The 24,946-nt window shown below is 38.8% G+C and overlaps 1 protein-coding gene across 1 annotated transcript; it reads right to left on the minus strand.

The window, feature by feature from the left end:
- Positions 1-139: 139 nt before the first annotated feature.
- LOC122050916 (endoplasmic reticulum-Golgi intermediate compartment protein 3-like) lies at positions 140-8,455 on the minus strand. Its single transcript, XM_042611786.1, has 12 exons — positions 8,342-8,455; positions 7,847-7,941; positions 7,568-7,650; positions 6,065-6,140; positions 5,864-5,931; positions 5,352-5,436; positions 3,391-3,509; positions 3,216-3,299; positions 1,878-2,024; positions 1,292-1,400; positions 1,072-1,191; positions 140-408 (listed from the first exon to the last, which is right to left on the minus strand). Exons 2-12 carry the CDS (start codon positions 7,932-7,934, stop codon positions 332-334), a joined length of 1,056 nt encoding a protein of 351 aa, XP_042467720.1. The 5' UTR covers positions 7,935-7,941; positions 8,342-8,455; the 3' UTR covers positions 140-331.
- Between the last annotated feature and the right edge of the window lie 16,491 nt (positions 8,456-24,946).

Consider the following 24,946-nt stretch of genomic DNA (forward strand, 5'->3'; position numbering starts at 1 on the left):
TATCCTGTGTGAATTTTAAACACTAATTGTCTGAGAACTCATTATACCTTTTATCATCGCACCGTGACCAGAGAGAACTTAAATAGTATACTTGAACCGAGTAGTTGTTTGGGATTTTTAGTGAAATCATGATCTTTTCTTTTACCAAGGCACAAAAAGACTGATATATTAGTACAAAATCAAGTGAATGTTAAGATTCTATGATCACAAAAACTCCCTAAACTTTGTCGATCGAGATCAACCGACAACCCTTTTTAAGACTCGAAGCAAAAGGTTTTAGAAGATGATAGTTCCTCGGATTTCCATAATTACTACAAAGTGCAGTTTGCGATCACCTCGATATGCTCTGCTGTCTCTTTGACTTCGTCATGGCTTCGATAATTCGGTACATCCATCGATCCAGCATTCCTTGTGACAAAACATACAATAATTAATGCATTTCAACAATATCAGACTTCCCCAAATGAAAGGGCTAAAAGATTTAACTTCTTGTGCATGACCAACGAGTAGAATTCAAGATGAACATACAGTTGATTTCTTAAATCACCAAAAAATTTCTTTTTTATAATTTTATTAGATATCCTTGAATGAAAAAGATACATAAATGATTTATCTAGCAAAGATGATCTTGAAGCAAATTTTGATGGTGGCAGAAATGAAATAACATGTCATAATTCATTTGGGAGGAACTATTTGGGTAGATATTGTAAAATGTTTTAGTACAAAGCTTGAGTAAAGTCTACAAAAAGTTCATGATTCAGATGATCTTCTTAAGAAAAAAAATAGCATGGAAATATAATTTCAAGAAGAGATTCGAAAGGGGAAAGGATAACCTAAGTACTTCTCGCCCAAAATTGACTGCAAAGTATCAGTCCATGGATAGAACAATGTCATAACCATTCCAAGGAAGCCCACATATTACTATAATGGCCTCAAGTAACTAACATGAATGACTGACGATATACCGGCATCAATTAAACAGAAGATACGGCAAAAAATATCTGGACGTGTACAAGAATAATCTTGCAAATTTTAAAAAAATTGAAAAGTGTCAGAAAGATCAGCATGTACCTGTTAAAGCAAATGTGCCACCAAGCACAGCACATAGCCGAGTTAGGAAATGAAGAAAACTACGTCGTTCTTCTCTTATTGTCACCGTAATAGGTGACAGATCATACAAGAAGAAAACAGCTGTTCAAAGGAAAAGGGAAAAATGAGGTTAAAATTCTACCCCCAAAAAAAAAAAAAATCATTTTGTATGTTAAATCAGTATGACGCTTGAGACATTGACCTGGCCATGACCTATCAAAGTCACGCATTTGCACAAAGTATTCTGTGACAGAAAACTGGTTTGTAGGCAACACTTCTTTAGAGAGGTATCTGTATTCCGTTGGAACAATCTGCATTGAATTACCAATTAACCCCTTTCTTGTCTTTTAGAAGGAAAAAGTAGTACTACAAGATTGAATCTAAAGACAATCGAAAACTAGTGTTCCGCAGATTATATTAATTAAAAGAGCAAAATCAAAAAGGTTATAGATCACTACACAAACTGTGTAGAAAATAAGATGTGGCTAGAGTTTGACAAAACCATAACAGACTAAGTAGTAATGTAAACGCCACGACGTGAGGTTTAACAGTAGATATTTATCTCACTACATGGAGAGTAAATTTCTCAGTTGAAATCACAGAAAAATACAAGTAAATGAGTGCTACTTTTGCTAATGCAGGTTAATCCAATAAATGAAACCAAAAACAGTAGGTTGAAAAACCAAAAGATAAAATTTTTGTCTAATGAGATATAAGAAAAGCCTCAGATGTCAAGAAAAAAAACATCCTAGTACAATCCTGCAATTAGATGAAAGGGCAGAAACAACCTTTATATAATACTTGAACGTTCCACTTGTATCATCTAGTATCCTTGCAGTTCCATCAAGAGGATTATGGATCCCTGGATACTTTGGTCCAAAAGACAAATCGTGAATCACATGACTTACATTCACTTTTTTTGCTCCTCCAAAAATCTGTGCAGGAAGAATATAAAATGATGAGGTAATTGTACAAACCAGCATACTATTGTAACTTCAGACAAGTAATAAATTTAGCCACATAAGTTGCCATATTCATTAAGTGCTTTGGGATACCAGAGAAACAAAATTTACGTTAAGAACATGTAGGAAAGAAAATAAAGAATTAAGTTTCATGTAGAATTACATTTCTTTCATAGTTATATGGTTTCAATTTGAAAAGTCCAGATTGATGAGTTTTGAAGTATAAGCATTCAGAAGAACTGTTTTGTTACAAGATCTTCTAAAGAGTGACAATCTAATTCTTGACAGCAATAAAAGCAATGAAATTAAAAGGAAATATGGGTATAAATAGGGTGGTAACTTTAGCCTCATCTCTCAATAAAAATTACTTATGCATGTTTGGTTCATCGAATGGAATTGATGTGAATAGAATAATTATTCCTAAGGAATGAAATTGATAAGGAGTGGAATGAGTTTTGTATTTACTCAGTTCATGGAATCAAATAGATGATTCATTTTCGCTGCAACATTTGGTTTATAGTAATGTAATTAGTAAAATCAAAAAATAAGTTTATAAAACGATAAGATATCCCTCTGAGTAATAGACTAAAGTTTGCTCGGCTCCTCTAGCCTATCTAGTTTTGTCTGACCCTCCTAATTTGGATACTCTAACGGGCTAGTTTATCCATCTGGCTCAGTTTGTCTGTCTTGCTTATTCAAAATATGTTTTTTTTTGGAAAATTAAATTAGGCATAGTTATATGTTGAAGAATGAAAGGAGTAGGAATTGGCAGTCATTGGCATGGAGTACAAATTGGCTGAGAAAGATACTTAGGGGATAGCAAATCCATGAGAACCGTATTCCGTGTTCACTTTTGTAAGTAAACATAGAAATAACAATTCCACGGGAATTTAATAGGGAATAGAATATCCCTTCATATCAACCAAACTCCGCAATTACTGAAATTGATAAAAATAAATATAAAAGCAGAAATTTTACAAAGCAAGTGATAGGAAATAGTAGGGACCAAACAGAATGTGAATGCGATGAGTGGAAAGATGAAAAAGAATACAGCGTGTAATGATATAACATACTCATACAGAACATAAAGTGCAAAAAATAAAATTACCAGGCATCATTCAGTAAAGTATTAATAAGTTAGTTATTCATTGTTATCTAACTAACCTGCTGTGCAACAAAAATATTTAAACCATGGACCGATATATGGAAGTTACCAGCAACCCTCTGCACATCCAAAACTCCATATACCTGCAGAAATTGATATAGCATAATATTGATGATGGAAGAATTTCAAACTGAAAAAAAAGGAGATAAAAGCAACATATTGAATATGTCATACTCTACATCCTTCACCATTTGAAATAGCCTGCTTGACATTCTCAATCATTTTTTCTGCATCAGAGCCCAATGTATGTTCGTGCTTGTGCTGAGAGGATTCATCATGATGATCGCTTTCATCTGTTGACAGTTTCCTGACAAATTAATTTTCTTCAACTATTTTCTTAAATGCAAGAACCAATTAAAATGTCAGTTCTAATCTGAAATGATAGATTACTTCAGGAACACTATAAAATGCCCCTAAAGATTAAGACATGTACTGATGCTAGAAAGGGAAAAGGAAGGAGAGGGATGGAAATGATGAGGGAGGTGAGAATAAGGGAAAAGGAAGGAAACCACGAGGGAGGGGAGAGCAAGGGAAAGGAAGAAAGCATATGCCCTTAATATTAAGGAAAATGAAAGGAGTAGGAGAAAGGAGAAGAAGCAACTTTCCTCTGCATACTAAGGAAAATGAAGCGAAGCAAATTAATTCTTTCCTTCTTATATTTTTAATATTTGAAAATGTTGACACTTAAGTATACTGAGGGAAAAAGGAGAATAATCCATTGCTTCCATCTTACTTCACCTCATCCAAATATTTTTTCCCACTAAACAGAGGACTAATCTCTCCCTCCCATTTGCCTCCTCTCCCTTTCATTCCCTTCAATCCAATACAGACTGTAAGGTCAATCTCTGAAGATTATAATATTTGATAGAAAGTATGAACACAAACAGAAAGAACGAACAATATGTTCCAACTAATTAGGATCGACAACATAGATGTCATATGATCATTGAGCTTATGACATACAACAACAACCAAGCCTTATCCCCTAGGTGAGTCGGCTAATTGAGCTTATGACATGTATAGTAATAATCCATAGGACATTACAATCTTATCCAATTTTGTGAAATTAATCGTTAGTCTGCATCTTCCAGCCACCACACCCACTTAACTAATCTAATTAGTCTAACTATAAATCTATTGCCTATGAATATATTGTCACCTTCTTGACATATTTTTCTAGGATACAACTAATTGACTGCAAACAATAACATTTTCATGATTATTTTTAGTAAGACTACAGATTCATGTCATCATTCCTATCTCATCTATATTATGGCTAATTGTAATACTACCTTAATGAAATTTCCTCTTTAACCTAGGCACCAGTAGTGATCATACATAAAATCCATAAATTTTCTCCAGCTTAGCCACATAATTTTTACCCTAAGAACAATTTCTCCAACAATCTCACTCTAATTGTATAATATAGACCAAGATACACTAATACATATCCATCCAACTTAAGCACGTGAGTGTCCCTCTATGTGCCCATGCCTTCTAAGAGTGTATAATCAGGGGCTCAGGATGGTTTTTCCAAAATCCTCAAGAAACCTGAATCAAAACCTTGAGAAGAAATGAACTCTACCAACCCATCAATGTAAATAAGAATAGCTAAATAAATTCAACCTGCTCCATTTATGATAATCTCAACATGCCACAAAAATGCGTTCACTGAGACTGTTTGTACCTATAGACAAGGTGCTCATGAAGGTAGGGATCTCTAAGAATTCTGAAAATATTCAGTTTGGCAACTGATTCATACAATTTAAAAGGCAGTCACCGATATGGCAAGGAAAACAAAACATTCACATACAAAAGTACTAAAAAACATAACTTTTATTGTTTCTTTTCCTGTCTATTTCCATTTTTTGGACAATAACTACTGAATCTGCCCACGTCCCATAGTTGCACAGACAGAACTTCCAAACTACAACATATGAAGCAACAAAAAAAAAAGAAAAAAGAAAACTCTGCCCCCTTTCCTGGTTAATTTGTTGATCAGAGAGAATCAATATGGATGAAATTGTCTAATGATGAAACCAACTTTAACCATGAAGATAATAATAACATTCATATATCAACACTTTCATCAAACCAGTTCAAATAACAAAGATAGTAAGGACTACAAATTTTACCATGTTTGTGACCTGAGTGTTCTTTTTCAACAAGATCTGATAAATATTCTGCACCCATAATTTTTCCATCGCTAGTCAAACGAAGCTATAGTATTCAAAAAAGAAAGAAGTCAGGTAACAAATTAATAACTGTACTAACTTTAAGTATAAATGGTACACTCTAATTTGTATTTTTCTGATTTCATGTTTTAAGAATGGGAAATTATTTAGACCAAAGGAAGGTGAAACCACTTTCATTAATTTTCAGTTACATGAAGGCTTCCTGGACAGAACTTCATAGCAAGTTTAAATTGAATGTCTTACTTTGAAGGAGAAATCTCATGAAATATGAAGAAATACATTATTCTTAACTTTTAGTCTTATTTCAAAGAACAAAACAAAATTATGTATTCTGATTTATGCAAGAATAAGACTGCATACATGTATCCTCTATAAGAATAATCATAGTTGTTGATAACAAGATTAATTTTTTGAACAAATAGATCGCAAGGCCAAAAGGTTATGGTCATTACTTTCCAAATATTTGTGTCCAGATCCACCTCATGTTTTCCAGACATGTCAATGGCGTCCACACTTAGAACTGGAAACAGAAGAAAGTTTAATCTTAGTGATCTTGTAGAAAGCTCGGGCGCAGAATCCAAACAACAAAAATCTTTTGAACCATAGAAACCTCAGGAAAAAAAATACAAATGAAGCAAAGGCATAAAACTAACCTTCACAAGGTAACGATGGGAATGTAATATTTATATGAATAGGAAGATTTTCTCCTCGCTTTACATCCACAGACATCTACAGAAAGAGTAACTCTAAGTTTATAAGATTCAATAGCTGAGAGCTAACAATAAACTTAGATTCAGCAGAAACAAACCCATCCCACAAACATCATTCAGCATTTATATAATAGGACACACAAACTAGTTCAGCTAATAGCTTAGAAAACCAAAGATTTGCAAATTACTAGTGCTCGCAAGATTTTGAGAACAATCAGTTCAGTATATGCTCAATATTCTAACCCATTTGACATGTGATGGTCTGTCATATGAGGGGTGGTTTGATTAATCATTCTATTAATTTGATAATCTGCACACCTTGCTACAAAAGTAGCCAATAAGAATAATGTCTGACAGTGTTTCCACTTTAAAAAAAAAAAGTCAAGTTTTTAGAGAAGTAAATTTCATCCAGATCAACTAAATTATGAAAGAAATAATATCACAGATTATGAGAATTGAGTGCAGTTAGACTTTAGCAGACGTTTCATCAAAAGCCTTTCAACTGAATATTAGTAGTGATATAGCCTTTCATAGTTTAGAGCAGCAATTAGATCCAAATGACCAACTACAAAATGAAGGTGTCATCACATCCATGACTCTTTGCCAGTGGATTCCAACACTGGATAAAACATAGTCCAGTAATCCAAATGTTCTATTTTCATTGAGTAAAAAAATGGAAGAGAAAAGATTACTACAAGTATACAAGATAGCTAAAACAAACATCTCAATTGCAACCAACATGTGAACTTGAAAGAAAATAAGCAACCATGAAATGCAAATCCAAGCAATGATCATGTACATGCTAACTATTTCAGAGCAATCAAATGGAAATTAATACTTGACCTGGCTAATTCTAGATAACATATCTCACATTCAGATATGCTTGTTTTTGTAGTGCAGCCACAAGGCTGCAAGGAGATAAAGCACCTGGCTTTCATGATGAATTTCACCAAAACAGAGAATTTTATTGACTAAAAAAGATCAAATACAAAAGGGTAAGTTGGGGTCTGTAAAAGGTTCCAACCCAATTAAATTTGGAAGATAAAATAAAGCAAATGGGATAACAAATATCCACTTGTCTAATGTGATTTGACAACTTAGAAATTTTGTCCACAAATTGGACAAATATAATGCTTCCAAAAAAACTGAACACCAAAATTCCATCCTAAATTGAAGGACTAGCAAATAAGAAATTATAAACCAATAAATTCCAAATTTTTGCATGTCTGGTTATACATGCTTTTTAATATTCGAACAATATATTGCCAAGTAGAATGAAAATGCTTATCATATAGAAGCATAACTAGTATTTGTTTGCTGAAGCAATGGAAAATGGAAGGAATGTTATTATTAATGAAACAAACATGTATAGAAAAGAATACCAGATAAAACTACCAGATGATTCTTACTCAAACTATTCAGAAAAGTAAAGAATCGTCAACAAACCTGATGAACGGTATAGGTAGTGAGGTAATACTGCAGCTCGTGTACAAACAAAGTGACCATTACAGCAATACCAATGATGGAAACTGCAAAGAAAACAAATCAAGGATTGCAATTTGAAACACAAGACAGAATGTTTACACAAATGGAGAAGCAGGTAATTAACACAACATAAGAGCACATCAATAAGGACGACTTAAGAGTTAAGTTAGCCTGATGCTATCTTCTGGCATATATGTTAAAGACACAGGAAACAAAAAACGAGGTTTGGTATCTACATACCAATAGCCCCTGAATGAGTCTTCTGCAATAGGTGCTCCTCTGCGCGAGGAAATGCATCAAAATTCCTCAAACTTTGGAATCGCCCCATCTTTGATCTTCGAGCAAAAAAATAACACTTTAAACCACTAAACCTTTGTTTACAATTAGAAAAAGAAATAGTACACTATGAAATATATTTATCCTACATTTCTCGCAAAGTAAAGATATGCAAAAGTAGTTACATTTACTCCCTCAAGTTCCATTTTTTCCCCTTTGGCCAAAGGCAAAAGAAAATCAGTATATAAGACGAGAAAATCCAGAAAATAAACAAACTAAAAAGGAGGGAGTAAGAAAATTTAGGTTAGAGACGAGGGAAAACAAAACCCTCGTCCAGGCATCGAAACATCGGATCAAACAGAATTCGGTTCAGTGACGGAACCAAATCGAGCAACAAATAAACTGCAGGTAAAATATAAGGAGAGAAATGGATTGGGAGAGCCGATTTCATCGACGCACCAGGGAGAGCTGCCGATCGGAACGATCAACCAGTCACCTTCGCCGTGCCGTCGTCTCGTCGATGGTCCTGGATTTTGACTCGAGGAGAGAACCCATGGCATTTGTGTAATAATGAAAGGGTACTATTGCTGATGCTGCATCACCGTTGATCACAAAATCGCTAGATGGACGACGGAGATTGCAAGCAGATGGTCGCTAATTAGATTTCACTCGTATTTAGATCCTAATAACCTAAAATTTTCACTAACCTTCCTAAAGTTCATCAAAATGTTTACTTCACCTTCCAGATTAAGATAAAAATCATGTATTATATTCCAAAACAATCTTTTGACAATTTTTTTTTAATATTTTAATAAAAAACTTAGCTCAGACGCGCTGGAGTCATCTGATAAGAATCGGATGGTCGTGATGGACCCTGAATTCGATAACTGTAGCTCATTCGCAAAGTAGTAAAAATAGGGGTAGAGCGGATTATTCCTAGTTAAAAAGTTGGGGTGAGAGAGGCTCGAACTCTCGACCTCAGGATAACTCAACGAAAGCTATGAAACCTACGCGCTAGCCAACTGCGCCACCAGCCCGTTGCTAAATTTTCCACCTAAATAATTTTATGTCAATAATATCAATAACTTCCATTATCATAAATTCTTTACAAAATGAGTTAATTATCAATTTTTTTAAGGAAGTGTGTTCATATCGTTAAAACTAACGGATGAAAAAGAGAAAATTAACTAAAATTAATTCATCAAAAATTTTTAAAATATTTAATATTGATGTATCCATAATAAATAAAAATTACTTTAAAATATTTAAAATTGAATAATAAATTAAAAATAATCTAATAGCAAACTATTTCTTTTTTTTGGTGAAGATAAATATATTATACTCCCAAAAAGAACAAAATATAATTATATAATGTCTACAAAGTGCATAACAGTTTTATGACTTTGTAAGACACCATTAAGCAAACTTCATACATAACGTCACACATCAAGGTCTCACTAATGTCTACAAAATATCAAACATGACTTGGATTTTGTATGACATCCAAGCATATCACAAAATATTACCACACATTACAAAAGAATTATTTGATATCCACAAAGCGCTAAACATGAATTTGGACTTTGTGAAATATCTTCTCAAAGCAAAGTACAACATTCTCAAATCGGCTCATGTTACGTGAATTCCATATGAGATAAATCTAGGAAGATAGAGCAAAATGTCTTGCTTTCATTTGTTGTCCTTTACCCTTGTAATGTTGTCGAAATGTATCAAGAAAGGAGGTCATATCGGTAATGTCAAAAGTGATACCCATCCATGTCTTGACTTTATCAGGTAGGGCCTTGACATTATCACAATCAAAGAAAATATGATTATTGGATTCATCTTGTTAGTGACACAATGCACAGAATTTGTTGGACTCATATGAGATAGTGTCCGCCGTTCTTAGTCTTCCATGAGCAAGTAACCAAGAGATAAATCTATGCTTGGGCAAAATATATGACTTCTATATCACCGAAAACCAATCCACTTTAGCCGCTCTTGGACGGAAAAACTCATATGTCAAAGTCGACCCACTATTTTCCTCCGCAAACCACTCTATCATCTTCATGTTTGCGGCGCCAATAGAGGTAGTTCGCTGTACAAGCTCAACACAAATATAAAGTAAGCGTTTAATAAGGGGGAGTCCGAAGGCTTACTCCTTCATTGTCAAAAGTCCATATTTCAAAGATAGTGATGATGAAACCATCAGATCCAATGGGACTCCCTTCAATTTTGAATATTCCATAGAATCCGGCATAAGAGAGCAATATTCCATATTTGCAAATCACGTAAACCATATCCTCATTTTTTGGGTAGACATATAGTACCCATGAGATTCGTGGATGTTTTGTTGACCATACAAAGGAACGAGAGATGTCATAAATCTTGTCAATAACACCACTTGATATTGGAAGGATAGACAACCAAAAACATTCCATTCCTTGAAGTACCGATCTTACAAGTTTCAACCTTTTAACATGGGAAAGTGTGTGCTTCGACCAAGATACAACCTTCTTCCTTATGGAGTCAAGTAGTGCCCCATAATTTGCAATCATTTATTTCTCCATTGCCAATGAGATACCAAGATATCAGAAGGGAAATGTGCCTTGTTGAAACTCGGTTATGTGTAATAGCTCCTCCCGTAGTTGGTCACTAACCCCGACCATATATAAGTTGGATTTCATCAGATTTGCTCGAAGGCTCGTTTTATCACCAAAAACCAATAGGCAATCCATAATGAGGCTAAGAGTAGAAACATCGGCCTTTCAAATAACAAGAGGTCATCGACATATGCTATATGTGTGAGTTCTACTTCTTGACATTTTGGATGATAATAAAAAGCACTTAGCCTTGATATATCTTTCATAGAACGTGAGAAAACTACTTAACATAGGCTAAATAACAAAGGAGAGAGAGAATCACCTTGCCCCAAGCCTCTTCTTCCACTAAAGAAACCATGCAATCCAACATTTTTGACTAACGGAGTAAGAGACCGTGATTATGCATTCCCTTATCCATCCACAAAATTGTTGAGGAAACCCAAAACCAACAACTGTGGACATAAGGAAACTCCAATCAACCGTGTTAAAAGCCTTGCGCAAATCAACTTTGATCATACACCTTGGAGAAATCCGCTTACGAGCATACTTTCTCAATAATTCTTGGGTTAAAAGAATGTTATCACCTATGGACCGACCTTTAATGAAAGTCACTTGAGCCGGATCCAACAGTATATCTATAACTTTTGCCAATCTTGCCGCCAATACTTTGGAGATGACCTTGTAGAAAATCGTACAACATGAGATAGGCCTAAAATTCGAAACTCTTGGAGCATGATCAGATTTAGGGATGAGAGCTATCAAGGTGTGATTTCATTACTTGAGGAGCCGACCATTAATGAAGAATTCGTTTATCGTCTTAATGAAATCAACCCCTATATTGTCCCAAGCCGTCATGAAGAATTTTGCATTGTAACCATCCGAACCCATCAGCCTCTATATCAAATATAGCATTCTTGATTTTTTCGTTCGTAATTGTGGCTTCTAGCGATGATGCTTGGGCTTGAGATAATCTAGTCTCATGCAAGGAACAAACATCAAATGAAGAGCTTTGACCGGCCTTACCCAAGAGGCCTTGAAAATATTCCACATTCTTTGGCAACTTCATTCAAACTAGTTGTTTGTTCTCTAGATTGTTTAATGAGTGTAATAATAGTATTTCTTTTGTTGTTTCTCTTCACCAAGTTATGAAAAAATTTGGTGCATCTATCACTATTCTTGAGGTAAATACTCTTGACACATTGTTGGTAGAAAAGTCTTTCCGCCTCCGCTAGCATTATTACCTTCTTTCTTATTGTGTCATAGTCACTTAGGAGCTCTTCTCTATTAAGAAGGGTTCTTTGAACATCTTCTAACTCCGATTTTACTCTTGATGCTTGCTCCTTGATATGTTGAAAATGAAGCTTATCAAGTTCCCTTAGTTTACCTTTCAACCGTGTAAGTTTTGTCTTGAGAGTAAATTGTGCATTGCCATAGACGGGTGCCTCCCATGTGTTTGTCGCCAAGTCTTTGAAACCATCATGTAATGCCCACATATTATAAAATTTGAATGACCTATTGGATCCGCTCTCCCTCAAAAGTTGAAACTATGCAACAAGAGTTGTCTGATAGACAACTGAGAGCGTAAATTCTACATAACTTTCATAGTCCGTAATAAGCCATTGTGAATTCACCATAGCACGATCTAGCATGCAAGAAACCCTTCCATTTGTCTATGTCAAATGGCACCCAATAGAGTGAAGATCAACCAAATCATAATTGTCAACAAAGCACTCCAAATCATGTATCTCATAATTAGAAATCGGTTCCCTACCTTCTTTATCTTGGATTGCCAATGGTGAGTTATAATCACCCATAATAAGCCAAGGTTCCACAATCGTTTCTCCAAGGAGGGTAAGAGAAGTCCATAAGGGTCTCCTTGTCATGATAGAATGAAGGTCATATAGCCATAATTAAGCAACGAACACGACAATATATATATTGATTTGATGCATTGAGAACATCTAAAGTAACCCTGTCCATATCCTATAGAAGCAAAATACAACCTCTATTAGAAAAAATGAAATTATTTGTCATCCCCATACTTGAGAATTTCCTTCGCATGATAAAATCTAAAGAGTCTTCATTAAGCTTGGTTTCAATAAGTGCTATAAATTGAATTGTCTTTTGCTTGAGGAGGTGAACGCCCCCCCCCCCCCCCCCCCCCCCCTCCATGTTTTAAGGGTTTATGGAAGCCCTAATGTTCCAAGATGCAATCTTCATTGTCCACAAGATGAGCGGGTTGCTCTAACCCGTAAATGCCTCCCATTTTGCCGAGTCTCCACATGTGCTGAAGTTAAAGTTAGTGAAGGTGGCAGTTCCGCTTCATATTCTTTCACAACAGGTCTCGGAATCAAATGAGGGATGAAGGTACTGTCCGAAATAATGGTGTTCGTGTCCTCCATTCCTAAAGTGACAGAAGTAGCCTCACTTGAATCAATTTTCTCTTGATGTGCAGCAACCTTCCTAACATCGACTTGAGTATCGGATGAATTTGATAATGAGACCACACTATTCTCGGATAAAAGGGGTGATACCATAACCGATTGTGAAAGATGATCGGGTACATTTGGAAGGGGTGATGATTCCATCTCCTTTGGAACCAATTCTTCAACAACTGTTGTAGCCAATACAAGGTCTTGTTCCGGAACACAATCCATTTGTGGTTGATTGTCATCAACGGCTTGTGGAGGCCATTGAGAAGGAATTGATTGCCTTTGTCAATAATAGAATTGTTACCTTCCTCTCGTAGATTATGAGCGAATGGGACGGCGGTCATTTTGTGTCGATTTCTGGCCAGAATTCTTGCAATCCATTTTACAATGTCCAAGTCGTCGATAATCATCACAAAAGTCGGGCATGACTTCATAAATGATTCTTAGGTCAAGTTGAGCACCGGTAGATAGTGTAATTGGAACCTCTTTTATTTTTTCATCATGAATCGAGACCTCAACCAAAAGCCTAGCATATGTCAATCTATCCCTTGAACGGGTTAATTTGTTGGTATACGTCGGTCTTCCTATCTCTGAGTCAATGAGTCCGAGAACTTTGGGGGACCAACAATCCGGTGGCAATCCATGAATTTGTACCCAAGCGAGAATATACCTTCCATCTTCATCAAACAAAAAATCATGCGGCATAATCTTTATAAACAAAGGAATCCCATATGCAAAATACGGTCCCCCAAGTAGAACTTTGTTACGATCTTGCAATGTATCAAAACGATCTACAACCCAATCGCTTTTGTGCATGTAAAATTTACATGATACTCCCCATCTAGATGCAATGAACGAGACGTCATTCCTTCCTGGATGCCTCCCCATGAAACAACCAACAAGACAGAATCCAATCGAATCTTCCAGTCTCAATGTCACCATACTCAAAACTTAAACGCTGCCCGGTTCCTTGAGATTGTTGTAATTGGATCGCCATCTTAGTCCTTCAATTATCCTTGAAGAGGTTGACCCATGAACCAGACTTCTTTTGTCCCTGAAGAATTGTTGCTTGAGTAACCCTCTCATTAGTAGGTGGAACTTGATCAGCTTCATATCCGACAACAACTTCATCACCTCCAACAGTGATGGAGTGAGCTTCTCCGGCGAGGTTAGGTAAGGGGGTCGGTTGAGGAAGAAACACTCCATCTTTTGGGAGAGGAGGAAGGTGACTTGGAGGGTCACTTGCCACCTCATTTACCTCCTCAACATCTTGGACCGCCACCTCAACATGATCTGCCACTTGTGATGCACCCTCCATAGTAGCAACTCTATCCTCTTCAAAAGGTATAGGATGTGGACCCTTGGATATACTCAAAGGTGAATATTTGAGACATTTCTTCTTCTTTCCCATTTTAATGCATCCACTTGGAATTACCAAATGGGAATAAACAAAGCCAAAGTCAAATACAATTCAAATGGAAAAGATGCAGCCACCAAAATTGAATCACCATCTAAGCCATCAAGTTGTCCACGCCAAGAACAAGAGGAAAATCACAATGCCAACCAAGACTTCCAATTCAAAAGAAGCTCCAATTAATCCACACCAAATGCCAATCAAGACTTCCAAATCAAGAGGAACACCAAATAATCCACATCAAAATAAAATCTGATGCCACAAAAAATTTCTAAATAAGGAGAACCCCAATTATTGGCCATTAATATTGAATAATTCTCCCAATATATTCCTTATATGGAACGTGCCGGTCGGAATTTGCACAGTGTTTGGAAACTCCGACGAACCTCCGGCGAAGTGTAAAGCAATATGAATTTGGCCTGTCATAACCTTCCTCCAGACACCAGGACAGAGGAGGGGAAAAGGGGAGAGGAAGAAAACCAAAGAAAACTGAAGTAGAGAAGGAGGGGAGTGGAGCAAGTTTACAGAAAAGAGGTATGATAACACTAATGAGAAGATAACCTATATACCAGAGAAGAAACTCCGATATAGCCAGTAGGATATCTTTTCTGTACCCTCCGACTCCACCCGAGAACCTCAAGAGAGATGGCTTCAACCACAAGGGGATGACCACCACCAAGGGGGGAGAGTAGAACCCGAGGAGAGTTCTCCTAAAGTCACGGGAGAAAAGAGCCCAAAAATCACTCACCTCACCATGTGGAAGATGATCGGAAATCCTAGAGAAAAGTTGGAGTTTCTCTCTCTAAGAAGCGGACACCCATGACGACTAACTGAGAGCTCTTTCACGACTGAGAGCCCTTTCATGGTGGCAAAAGACGAATACACTCGCCCTCAACGCCCCTGCCAATCTATCCCAGGGCCAACATGAAGGAGATAAATCACGGACGGCTACTAGCCTTTGGAATAATCACTAGTACATAAGGGAGGTACTTACCTCGACTTTATTGAGATTCAAACCTCAAACCTCAAGGTGGCAACACCTCATGCGCTAGCCACTAGACTGTCCCAAGGGGATAAAATGATAATCTCAGTTAGTCTCATTGACTATCTCTGGGGTGACTGGCCCGGCCCCACGGAAGTTTCCCACCAATCACCAGGGTAAATCAAGAAGCACACGCGGCGCCAGCCCAAAAACTCAGCATCCTTTAGTTACGCCCCCTATTTGAAGGAAAAATTCCTACAAATACGCCGTAGTTGGAGTTCGAACCGCGGGTGTCTGGGTGACAACCTGGATGTCCTACCGTGACACCATGGCCCCGGAGGGCAAGTGGTGGTGGTGGGGTGAGTTGCACGAGGGAGATAAATCATGACAGTCGAGAGGGCAAGTGGTGGTGGGGTGAGTTGCACAGGGTCCGGGGATTTACGCCCCGACAGTCCTGCGTTTTAACCTCGCGATTGAGAGCCCTTTCACTTTTTTTTTATGAAAGATAAATTATATATCATCAAGGAAAGGTGTACAATCTACATGGTCCTAGGATATCCAGTTGGCTCTGACGAAGTATCAGATCCAAGTGGTTGTCTGAGGTATGGCCTCTAAGAAGCCTATGTACATGCAATATATTCTCACTGTACCATCCTCTCAAAATACATCCAGTCTCAGTCTCAGTCTCACATGCTCTCACTATACCATCCTCCCAAATACAATCAACGTCCTGCGCTCCACTGCACTAGTCGCTGAAGATACTAAGAAGGCGCCAATATCATAGTGCTCAACCTCCCTGTACCTGGTCTCATCAGTCCCAATACTATACAATGTGTATCCCAGTGTTGTCCGCATCTTGTATCTCAATCGTACAAGGCCCACTAGTATCTGCACCAGGAGTGTATCCGGCCTTGGCCGTAGCTCATCCGCAACCGCATCCATTGGCATCTCCTCGTCCACAGCAACCGTCTATAAGTGCATCCGTCTACTATAGTGCACAGTCCATCTCCCGTATGATGATGCCACTAATCCACATGAGGTCACAAGGTCACCTATACCAAGGATATCATCCCGCAAAGTGTTGTCGCCCCACTTTTAGCAGTGGTCAGCTATCAACGGATTTGTCATGTCTTTACCGTGAGCCGTTTACTGTGGACTAGATAAATTTTCTGGTCGATCTATGAACCCTCTTGGGCATTTTGGCAAAGCCCCACCCATCAACGGATTTGATGTTATTCTTACCGCGAGTCGTTTGCTGTGGACTAGATAGATTATTATGATGGATCTATTCACCATCCTCACTCATGTCTCACCCCAATGGCCCACTCAATGACCAGAATACAAGATACACCGTCCTCACTCTCAATTTGTCCCCTCTCTATATAAGCTCCCTATATGGCCATATGGTATCTCTCACACTCATACATGATTGGTCTCACCTCACTTTCTCAATTTGTGAGGCCCGCACCATCTCACACTTGCTCTGCCGCCCACTAAGCTGGTCGCATGCGTCTCCTCCGTAGCTCGCCACCTCCAGCAACCTCTATTGCAAGCTTGGAGAGCATATGTGTAACCTCTGGTGAAGTCTCCAACTGCACATGGCCAAGAACAATCTCAAGTGGAGCTCCATGTGGTGGCAAGGAGGAAGCTTCAAAATCTGCACGTGGCCAAGAACAATTTCAAGTGGAGCTCCATGTGGTGGCAAGGAGGAAGCTTCAAAACCTGCAGGTTCACGTTTTTTTTCCTCTTTTTCTTTTTTTTCTCTTTTTTTTTTTCCTTTTTTTCCCTTTTTTTTTTTACATCTCTCACACTCATCCACACCACTCCTCACAAATAGAGCATCAAAGCATCTGGTGTAATACATGGTCCAGGTAGGTGCCTAAGGTACAGTAGACATGAGTCTGGATCCTCTTGAAGACCTGGTACGTGTCAAACGGCTCACTCTCGAATCTCAACCGGCTGCGGGGTTGCCAGACATGATGTATCAGCGCAGCCATGACAACATGACGTGTGTGTTGGTGTATCCCTGTCCCTCGGTAACGGCGCCCATAGATCCACAGCATCTTCCTGTAGGTCCTCATCTCATGAATCATGTACAACCAATCTCTGATGCGGTCCCAAAGTAGAGGGTGTGTGGGCATCCAAAGAAGAGGTGCTCCTGTGTCTTCTCCATGGTGCCGGTGGGTAACTTATGGTGCGCGAGTAACCATAGAGTGAATCTGTGGCTGGGCTGGATATGCTTCTGTAACGACCACCCTTCTTACTACTACTACTCTCTAAAGATGACTGTTACTTAACTACTAACTCTACTTAACCGGTATGATTAAAAATCACATGGAAACCCTACCGAAAAATTTCGACAGAATCTCGCCTGTACCGGTGACCATATTCAACAATACATGCAATATATACTCAGCCACAAGCGGCTGGAACACATATCAATCAACCACGCAGTTAAATAAGTATCAAATACACAAATATCTACTTACTAAACTGAACTCATCATACATGCAATCTAAACAGAATAATCTCAAATGACATGAACTTAAAATACAACTCAAATGTTTACAATAACTAAAATGCGGAAACTAAAATTAAAACTTCTTTCCTAGTCCCAAGGCTTCCATAGTCCTGGCATCACACATCCTTCGAACACCTCCTTGTCGCCTTCCTTTTTATATCTTTTCCTTTCCTGTATCTACAGTAAGAGGAAGTGCAATCTATAAGCAAAATTTGCTTAGTAAGCGCTATTTAACTCACAAAATCACGAATGTGCATGTATACGAAAAGAACTAGAAACTATATGCTCTAAAAAGAAATAAAGCATAAACATAACTGCTCATGTCAAACTAATAGCAAAGAAAAGCTAAGGAATCTACTCATGTAATTCTAATAGCTAATCATGCTACTCATCTAATAGGTAAATATGAAAACTACTCATCCACTAGATAAACATGGTAGAATAAAGAACTAAACTTACTGATTTTTAGAACTATATGAAACTTATTTCATTTGTTCTAAACTTAATTTTTAATACTTTATGTTTATGTAAAACTCGTTTTACTTGTTCAAAAACTTATACTTATAATACTTCAAAATAGTAATCAACTTCTCTTGGGCTCGGCAACTGTACTTGCTTTTACTTTTGTAACGACCCGACCCATTTGGCGGCCCATTTGGCGACCCATTTGGCGACCCACGGGTCGTCGACCGTCGACCGTCGGCCGTGCCGTTACTACTAGGTTATCTAAACCTAGGGACGACTATGGGAGCCCAACCCAAGGACAACTGAGAATCCAGCACAGTGTCACTGATAAAAGTAAAATACTTGTTATCTTTTAATACTTCTATCTAATGCCTCGGCATTTTCTTTAGCACCTTGTGTGCCAAAATCCCTAAAGTCTTGACTTTGGGATCTACTTAAGGCCTTGGCCTTTTTCTTTCTTTTGTTTATCTTTCTTATACTTGTTAATACTTCTCATAAAAGAATGCTTCTTAAAAAGACATTGAAATGTTTAAACAATTTCTAACATTGAAGTACTGAACTGCACAACCAAGAGATCTAAACTGCACTAAAGTTCTGCATATTTCGCTACAAAATTCTGCATAATATAAGCTTTAACAAAACCTGCCTTGAAGTTTAAATAGAAATCTGCATATATAACTCACGAAAATCTGCATACTACTTAATAAATTTCTGCACTTAAACTCAATAAAATGCTTAATAAAATTCTGTATTATAACTTAATAAAATCTGCATGTCATACTAAACTGAAGTGCCTAAAAATAACATGGTACAACACTTAAAACCTCATACCAAAACCGAAAACACATATAACAGAACTTAACTAAATGCTAAAAGAAAATCTGAAACTGTACAGCAAGCTCTAACTCAAACTAAAATCTGCTGGGATCTTCTCTTCAAACCTATGTAATACTTGTTTTGTTTCATGGTATACTAGAACAAGAACTTAATGGATCTACTCATGTTGGTTTGTTTCTAACCGAGCATAACCTATGGGAAAACTAGCATATGAGCTGTTCATATGGGGTTGTGCTGCAATTCAAAGGAAACTAGATATTTGATGCAAAAATCTGAAATGCTAGGGAAAGGAAACCATGCTTGCTGAAATTTTAAACCAAAACCCACTGCATGCTTACAAATTGGGCAGTAATATATGCACAATTTAGCAAGTAAAGAGTTGCTACTGAAAACCCAGAAAAAACATATTCCTTCTTCATGCACAGTACCACGGCAAGGAAACCAAAGGGACCAGAATGCTACTCCTAGCCATTCATTGCAGTGACCTCTAAAACTGAAATTATATGCTCAAACAAACTAAACCCCTTTCATGTTCATCACCTAATAGCAACAAAATTCGAATCCTGTAAAACTCCCATGAACCGAACAAGTTCATCAAGGTAACAAGGGGTTTAAGTTTAAAATACTAACTTTATAGGGTTGTTCTTTTTCATTGCAGCATGGAGAAAATAGCAAGAGTAATATAGAATGAAGATTCATGGCAGAAAACTTCAAAAACATCATTCTTTCAAGCATACTTCGAAAAACAAGAAGCACAAGACTCCGAGAACCACCCCTACTGCAGGCGAGAAGCAACCTACCTAGTTTCTTGGTCTCACAACCGGAGGGAGGCTTCTAGGGCTTTCGGCGAACTAGATATTCCGGTAATTCCTCTGTCCACGCACTCTCCTCGTCGAGGGGAGCTCGGATCTGTGAAGAACCCACGGAGCCTTGCCTTGGCCGACCGCCGGAGTCGAGCCCTAGCTCCGTCGGCTTCGTCTTCGCTCGAGCCGAAACGCCGTCGCGCGCAAAAGGGAGGAGGAGAGGGAAAATGTTAGGTCACAGGAGAGGAAAATAATCCCTTCTTATAACTTAGGTATTTTCTAATTCAGTTATGGCTTAAGATCAATTCATTGTAAATTTGTTTACGAAACATCCACAGCACACTTGGTTAGCCACGGCTTGGCTCGTGATTGGAGTCACGGGTTTGAATCCTGCCGAACACCCTTTTTTTTCCTCTTCTAATTATTTTCTGTTACCAACTATTTTTTAAATACTATTTGTTCCATATATGATTAACAAAACGTTTCCAGACTAGTTGGTTGGCTAAGTCCGAATTCGGGTCCGGGGTCTTGGGTTCAAAACCCGTCTTCAACAAATTTTTTTTTTTTTTAAACTTCTTCCTCTTGATAAAAATATCAAATGAACTCCAAAAATTACATAAAAATACTCTATAAATTCCTGAAAATCTCTAGAATTTTTCTAAAGTATTTCTAAATATTTTAAAGCACTTTTAGGACTCTTAAAGAGGAAAATTGGGTCGTTACAGCTTTCTCATACTGTCCCTGCCCACGGTACACGGGCTCCAGTATCTCAGAAGAAATCATATGTCTGACTGGTGCCGCATCGACTCGAACTATGTTGGCTAAACCAGACTACCAAGGTATGCTGTGCCATCGCTATGGAACCAACGGAACTAATCATCTGATCTCGTATCTAGGCTATCCGCTTGAGAAGCGGAGAGTGAGTGTACTTAGCCCTCCAGCGCCATATATCCGTGTCCTGTAAGTTTGTGTGGTGAACCCATCGAATCCAGAGACATCCTACATATCATGTATGCGCCATAGCACCTTTGATAACAAAGTAGTGTTCCATGCCTTTAACTCTCTAAACTCGAGCCCCCCCTTCTTCTTTGGGTTTGCACATGTCAAGCCAAGTTATTGGGGGGGGGGGGGGGGGGGGGGGTGGAGTTGCTTGGATGTCCAAAAAAATCTCCGACATAAGCTATATATGTGCTCCACAACTCCAATCGGCAAAGGCAATATTGATATCCAATAGCACTCCATCCCTTGCAAGACAAATTGGATCAACGACGCTCGCCTCGCATAGGAAAGTGTGAGCTTTGGCCATGCTGTGAGCCTCCTCCGCAAAGCATTAATCAAGGGGTCGTAGTCTGCTATCTTCAACTTCTCTGAGGCCAAGGGAATTCCTAGGTATCTGTACGACATGTGCCCCTCCTTCAATCCCATGGTAGCAAGTAGATCCTATCTCACATCCTCCTCTAGGCCAGCCATGTAGATACAGGATTTGCTGAGGTTTGGCCCCAAGCCTGCCATTATCCTAAAATTTTCCAAGCAGTCCATGAGAATGCTGGTGGAGGATCGGTCACCCCTAGAAAATAATAGGAGGTCATCAGCATATGCAAGGTGGACTATGCGGAGTCCGTGGCACTTAGGGTGAAAATGAAAGTCTGCACGCCGAGTCTGCTGACTGAGCATTCGGGCCAAATATTCCATGCATATCCCGAAAAGGTATGGGGAGAGAGGATCTCCTTATCGTAGCCCTCTAGCGCCTCGAAAGTGGCTATATATGCCACCATTGACGGACAAGGAGAAACTGGTAGTAGTGATGCACTCCCGTATCTAATCAACACAAGTGGGTGGGAACTGTAGTCCTGCGAGTGCCTCTAATAAGAAATCCCAATGTACTGTGTTGTGTCGAAAGCCTTTTGGAGGTCTACTTTCATGATAGTTCTAGGTGAAATCCGCTTCCTCATGTAGTTTCGCATAAGTTCCTGTGCCAAATGGATATTATCTGTGATGGTTCTCCCTTTGACAAATGCAGCCTGTGCCAGATGAAGAATGTGGCCCACAACTTCAACAAGTCGGGAGGCTAATAGCTTCGAAATGATTTTGTAGAAGACCGTGCAGCATGATATGGGTCGGAAATCTGCAAGTCTACTAGTTGGGGATACCTTTGGCACCAAAGATATGAGTGTGTGATTCCATTGCTTGAGAAGTTTCCCATGTCTAAAGAACTCCTGTACAACAATCATCAAGTCTCATTTGATAGTGTCCCATGAGTGCTTGAAGAATTTGGATCTATACCCATCCGGCCCCGGGGCTTTTTGGTCTCCAATGCTAAATAAGGCTCTCTTGATGTCCTCTTTCGTAGGCATGAATATCAAGGCTGCTTGATGTTTGGGATTCAAAGTTTTCTCAAATGTAAGGCATTCGGTTTGGAGAGGTGTCCTTCGGATGCTAGTGCCAAGTAGCCCCTTGTATGTTTCCAAGAATTCAGTTTCAATCTCATCTAAGTTAGTAGTGGTACCCCCATCTCTTTTCTCTAGCACCACTATTTCTCTCTGCCTATTTGTTCTTTTGACTAAGGCATGGAAGTAAGCTGTGTTTCTGTCCACTTCACGGAAATATCGACACTTAGCTTTTTGGGCACAGAATAGAAACTCAGCACGACTTAGTTGGTCGGCATGCTTGCGTGTTGCTTGGTAATTCTCTTCAAAAGCACCAGTAGTATAGCCCAATTGTTGCATTTGTTGAAGCTCCTCTTGTACCCGCTGTGATCTTTCTTTGATGTGTTGGAAGTGGAGCTTGTTGAATTGTTTAAATGTGGCTTTTAACCTTTGCAACTTTTGCTTGAGACGAAATTGTGTTGTACCTTCCCTTGGGCCCGAGCCTAAGCTGGACCATTGCTCCTCTACCACACTATTATAAGTGTCAGGATGGTCCACATGTTGAATTATTTGAAAGGTTTGTTGATGTGTTCCATGGTGCCATAAAGGTGACCAAGCAAGGGGTATGATCAGAGATATGACCGAGTGGCAAAAATTCAGCTATCCCTCTTGTGTCCTGCTCTAACCACCTCTTGTTGACCAAACATCGGTCCAACTTACAAAAGACCTCATTATTAGACCAAGTGTATGTACAACCCGCATGATGAAGATCATCTAATCCATTTTGCATGATACAATCTTGGAAGTCTGTGACTTGATAAGAGGTGATTGACATTCCACCTTTTTTGTCCTCAACTGCTAATGGCGAGTTAAAGTCCCCAAGCAATATCTAAGGTGCATCCATATCACTACCAAGAATATTGAGTCCCTCCTATAGCCTCCTTTTCCTGATGTTGAGTTGTCCATATACAAAGATAAGTATAAAAGATCTCTACGTAACTGTACAGGTGAGTTTCCCATGTAAGTATTATTCATGTCATTCCAATATGTCTAAAGCAATCTTGCCCGGGTCCCAAAGTACCATTATCCTGCTTCTTTCGGAGCCCTCCTCAATGTGGTGTGCCAATTCAAGATTCCGAAACCGTCTTAATTTCATTCCTTGGAACGCTGCTTCTGTCAGTTTGGTCTCTAAGATGTCCATCACTGCTAATCTGTGTTTCAGAAAGAAGTTCTGCACTTCCCTCTGTTTGGGGGCTTGGTGGAAGCCCCTCACATTCCATAATGCGATCTTCATGTGGAGGTAGACGGTCGTAGATGCCTTGCCATTTGGTTTCTAGTTTGTACTCTGTCATCTATACCATTCTCAGTACTGCACAACAAAAGGCCAAACTTGCTGGTTGCTGTAGTGTCCGACTGTTTGTTGGCCTGAATTCTATTTTTCCTCTGCTCAGCATGTCCCTTTGCCCTCTGCTGCTCAGTTGAGTGTTGTTTGGTACTGCGCTGTTGCTTGCTATACTTTTCCGTGGCTGAACCAGGCTACTGTAAGTCTGCAGTTTGCAGCAGATCTATGTTGGTTTTCTGTGTGTGTAGAATTTGATGATAACCGACTGCTGGTAATGCTGAGACCAATTATATTTCCTGCCCAGACATAACACTAACATGCTTTTGGTTTGCATACATCTGCCTCTTTGCTAATCTGGCCCTAGTCTGCACTGTCCATTGAGGCTGAGAGAGTGTATCCATTTCCGTGCCAGTTTCAGTGCCATTGGTGTTACTGCTGCCATAACTAGTATCAGAGGATTCCTGTCTTGGTGATGAATAGTTACTGTCTACAACTGGGTCTGATTGCTGCTAGCTATCAGAAATTGGTCATGCTTTTGTGCTGTCACTGGCTGCAAGCTGATTCTTGGCATGCTCATGGTAAGTGTCATTTGGTGCAAAGGCAATCTGATCATCTGGCCTACAACCATCTGTCCTACACTGCAATTCCCTGCTAACTTGTTGTCTAGGTGTGAGTTTGGCTCCTTCAGTTCCATTTGGCACAACATTTTGTACACTGCTATGGTTTTGGTGCGTGCCAGATGAAGTATGATAATCAAGTTGGGGGACAATGGATTGTTGGAGGTAATCTTGTAACATATGTTGATGCAGCTCAAGGGACTTATTCAGGTTCTGCTTTTTCTTGAGGCTGAGCTTATGCTTTACTGGTTTTAGTCCTTTGTTGTTCACTTTGAAACCCACACTCTGCTATTTCCTTTTGAGTGCTGATTGGAAGGCTTGGCTGTGAGGTGAGTAGACCACTTCTCTTAATGCATTTGATTGTTGTAGTTCTTTCAGCTCATTGCCTGATATAATCTGTTTTGCCTTGCGTCGTCTGAATTTGGAACCTGCTAACCTCTTAGTGGCTAACTTTACTGTCTGATACTCCTTGGCACACTACAACCCTCCCAGGCTCCCCTGGTCCCAGTTAAATCAGTTTGTGGTACATTGCAACCTTCCTGTGGCACAACACTGCTTGCCTCTGCACATTACCTGTCAGGTATATACTCAGATTGACCTTTGTTGCATCCCAGTGAAGTTACAACTATCTGGTTATGTAGCTGATACAAAGGTGAGGCTCTCGGTGCATTGGTTACAGTGT

Source organism: Zingiber officinale, chromosome 3A, assembly GCF_018446385.1.
Source record: "Zingiber officinale cultivar Zhangliang chromosome 3A, Zo_v1.1, whole genome shotgun sequence".
NCBI classification, from domain to species: domain Eukaryota; kingdom Viridiplantae; phylum Streptophyta; class Magnoliopsida; order Zingiberales; family Zingiberaceae; genus Zingiber; species Zingiber officinale.

Coding starts and splice junctions, on each gene's coding strand:
- LOC122050916 (XM_042611786.1), bottom strand. CDS start 7,934: ATGGGGCGATTCCAAAGTTTGAGGAATTTTGATGCATTTCCTCGCGCA. Junction 2,025..3,215: donor ATATTTTTGTTGCACAGCAG/GTTAGTTAGATA, acceptor CTTCCTGCACAG/ATTTTTGGAGGAGCAAAAAA. Junction 1,192..1,291: donor CTTTGATAGGTCATGGCCAG/GTCAATGTCTCA, acceptor TCCTTTGAACAG/CTGTTTTCTTCTTGTATGAT.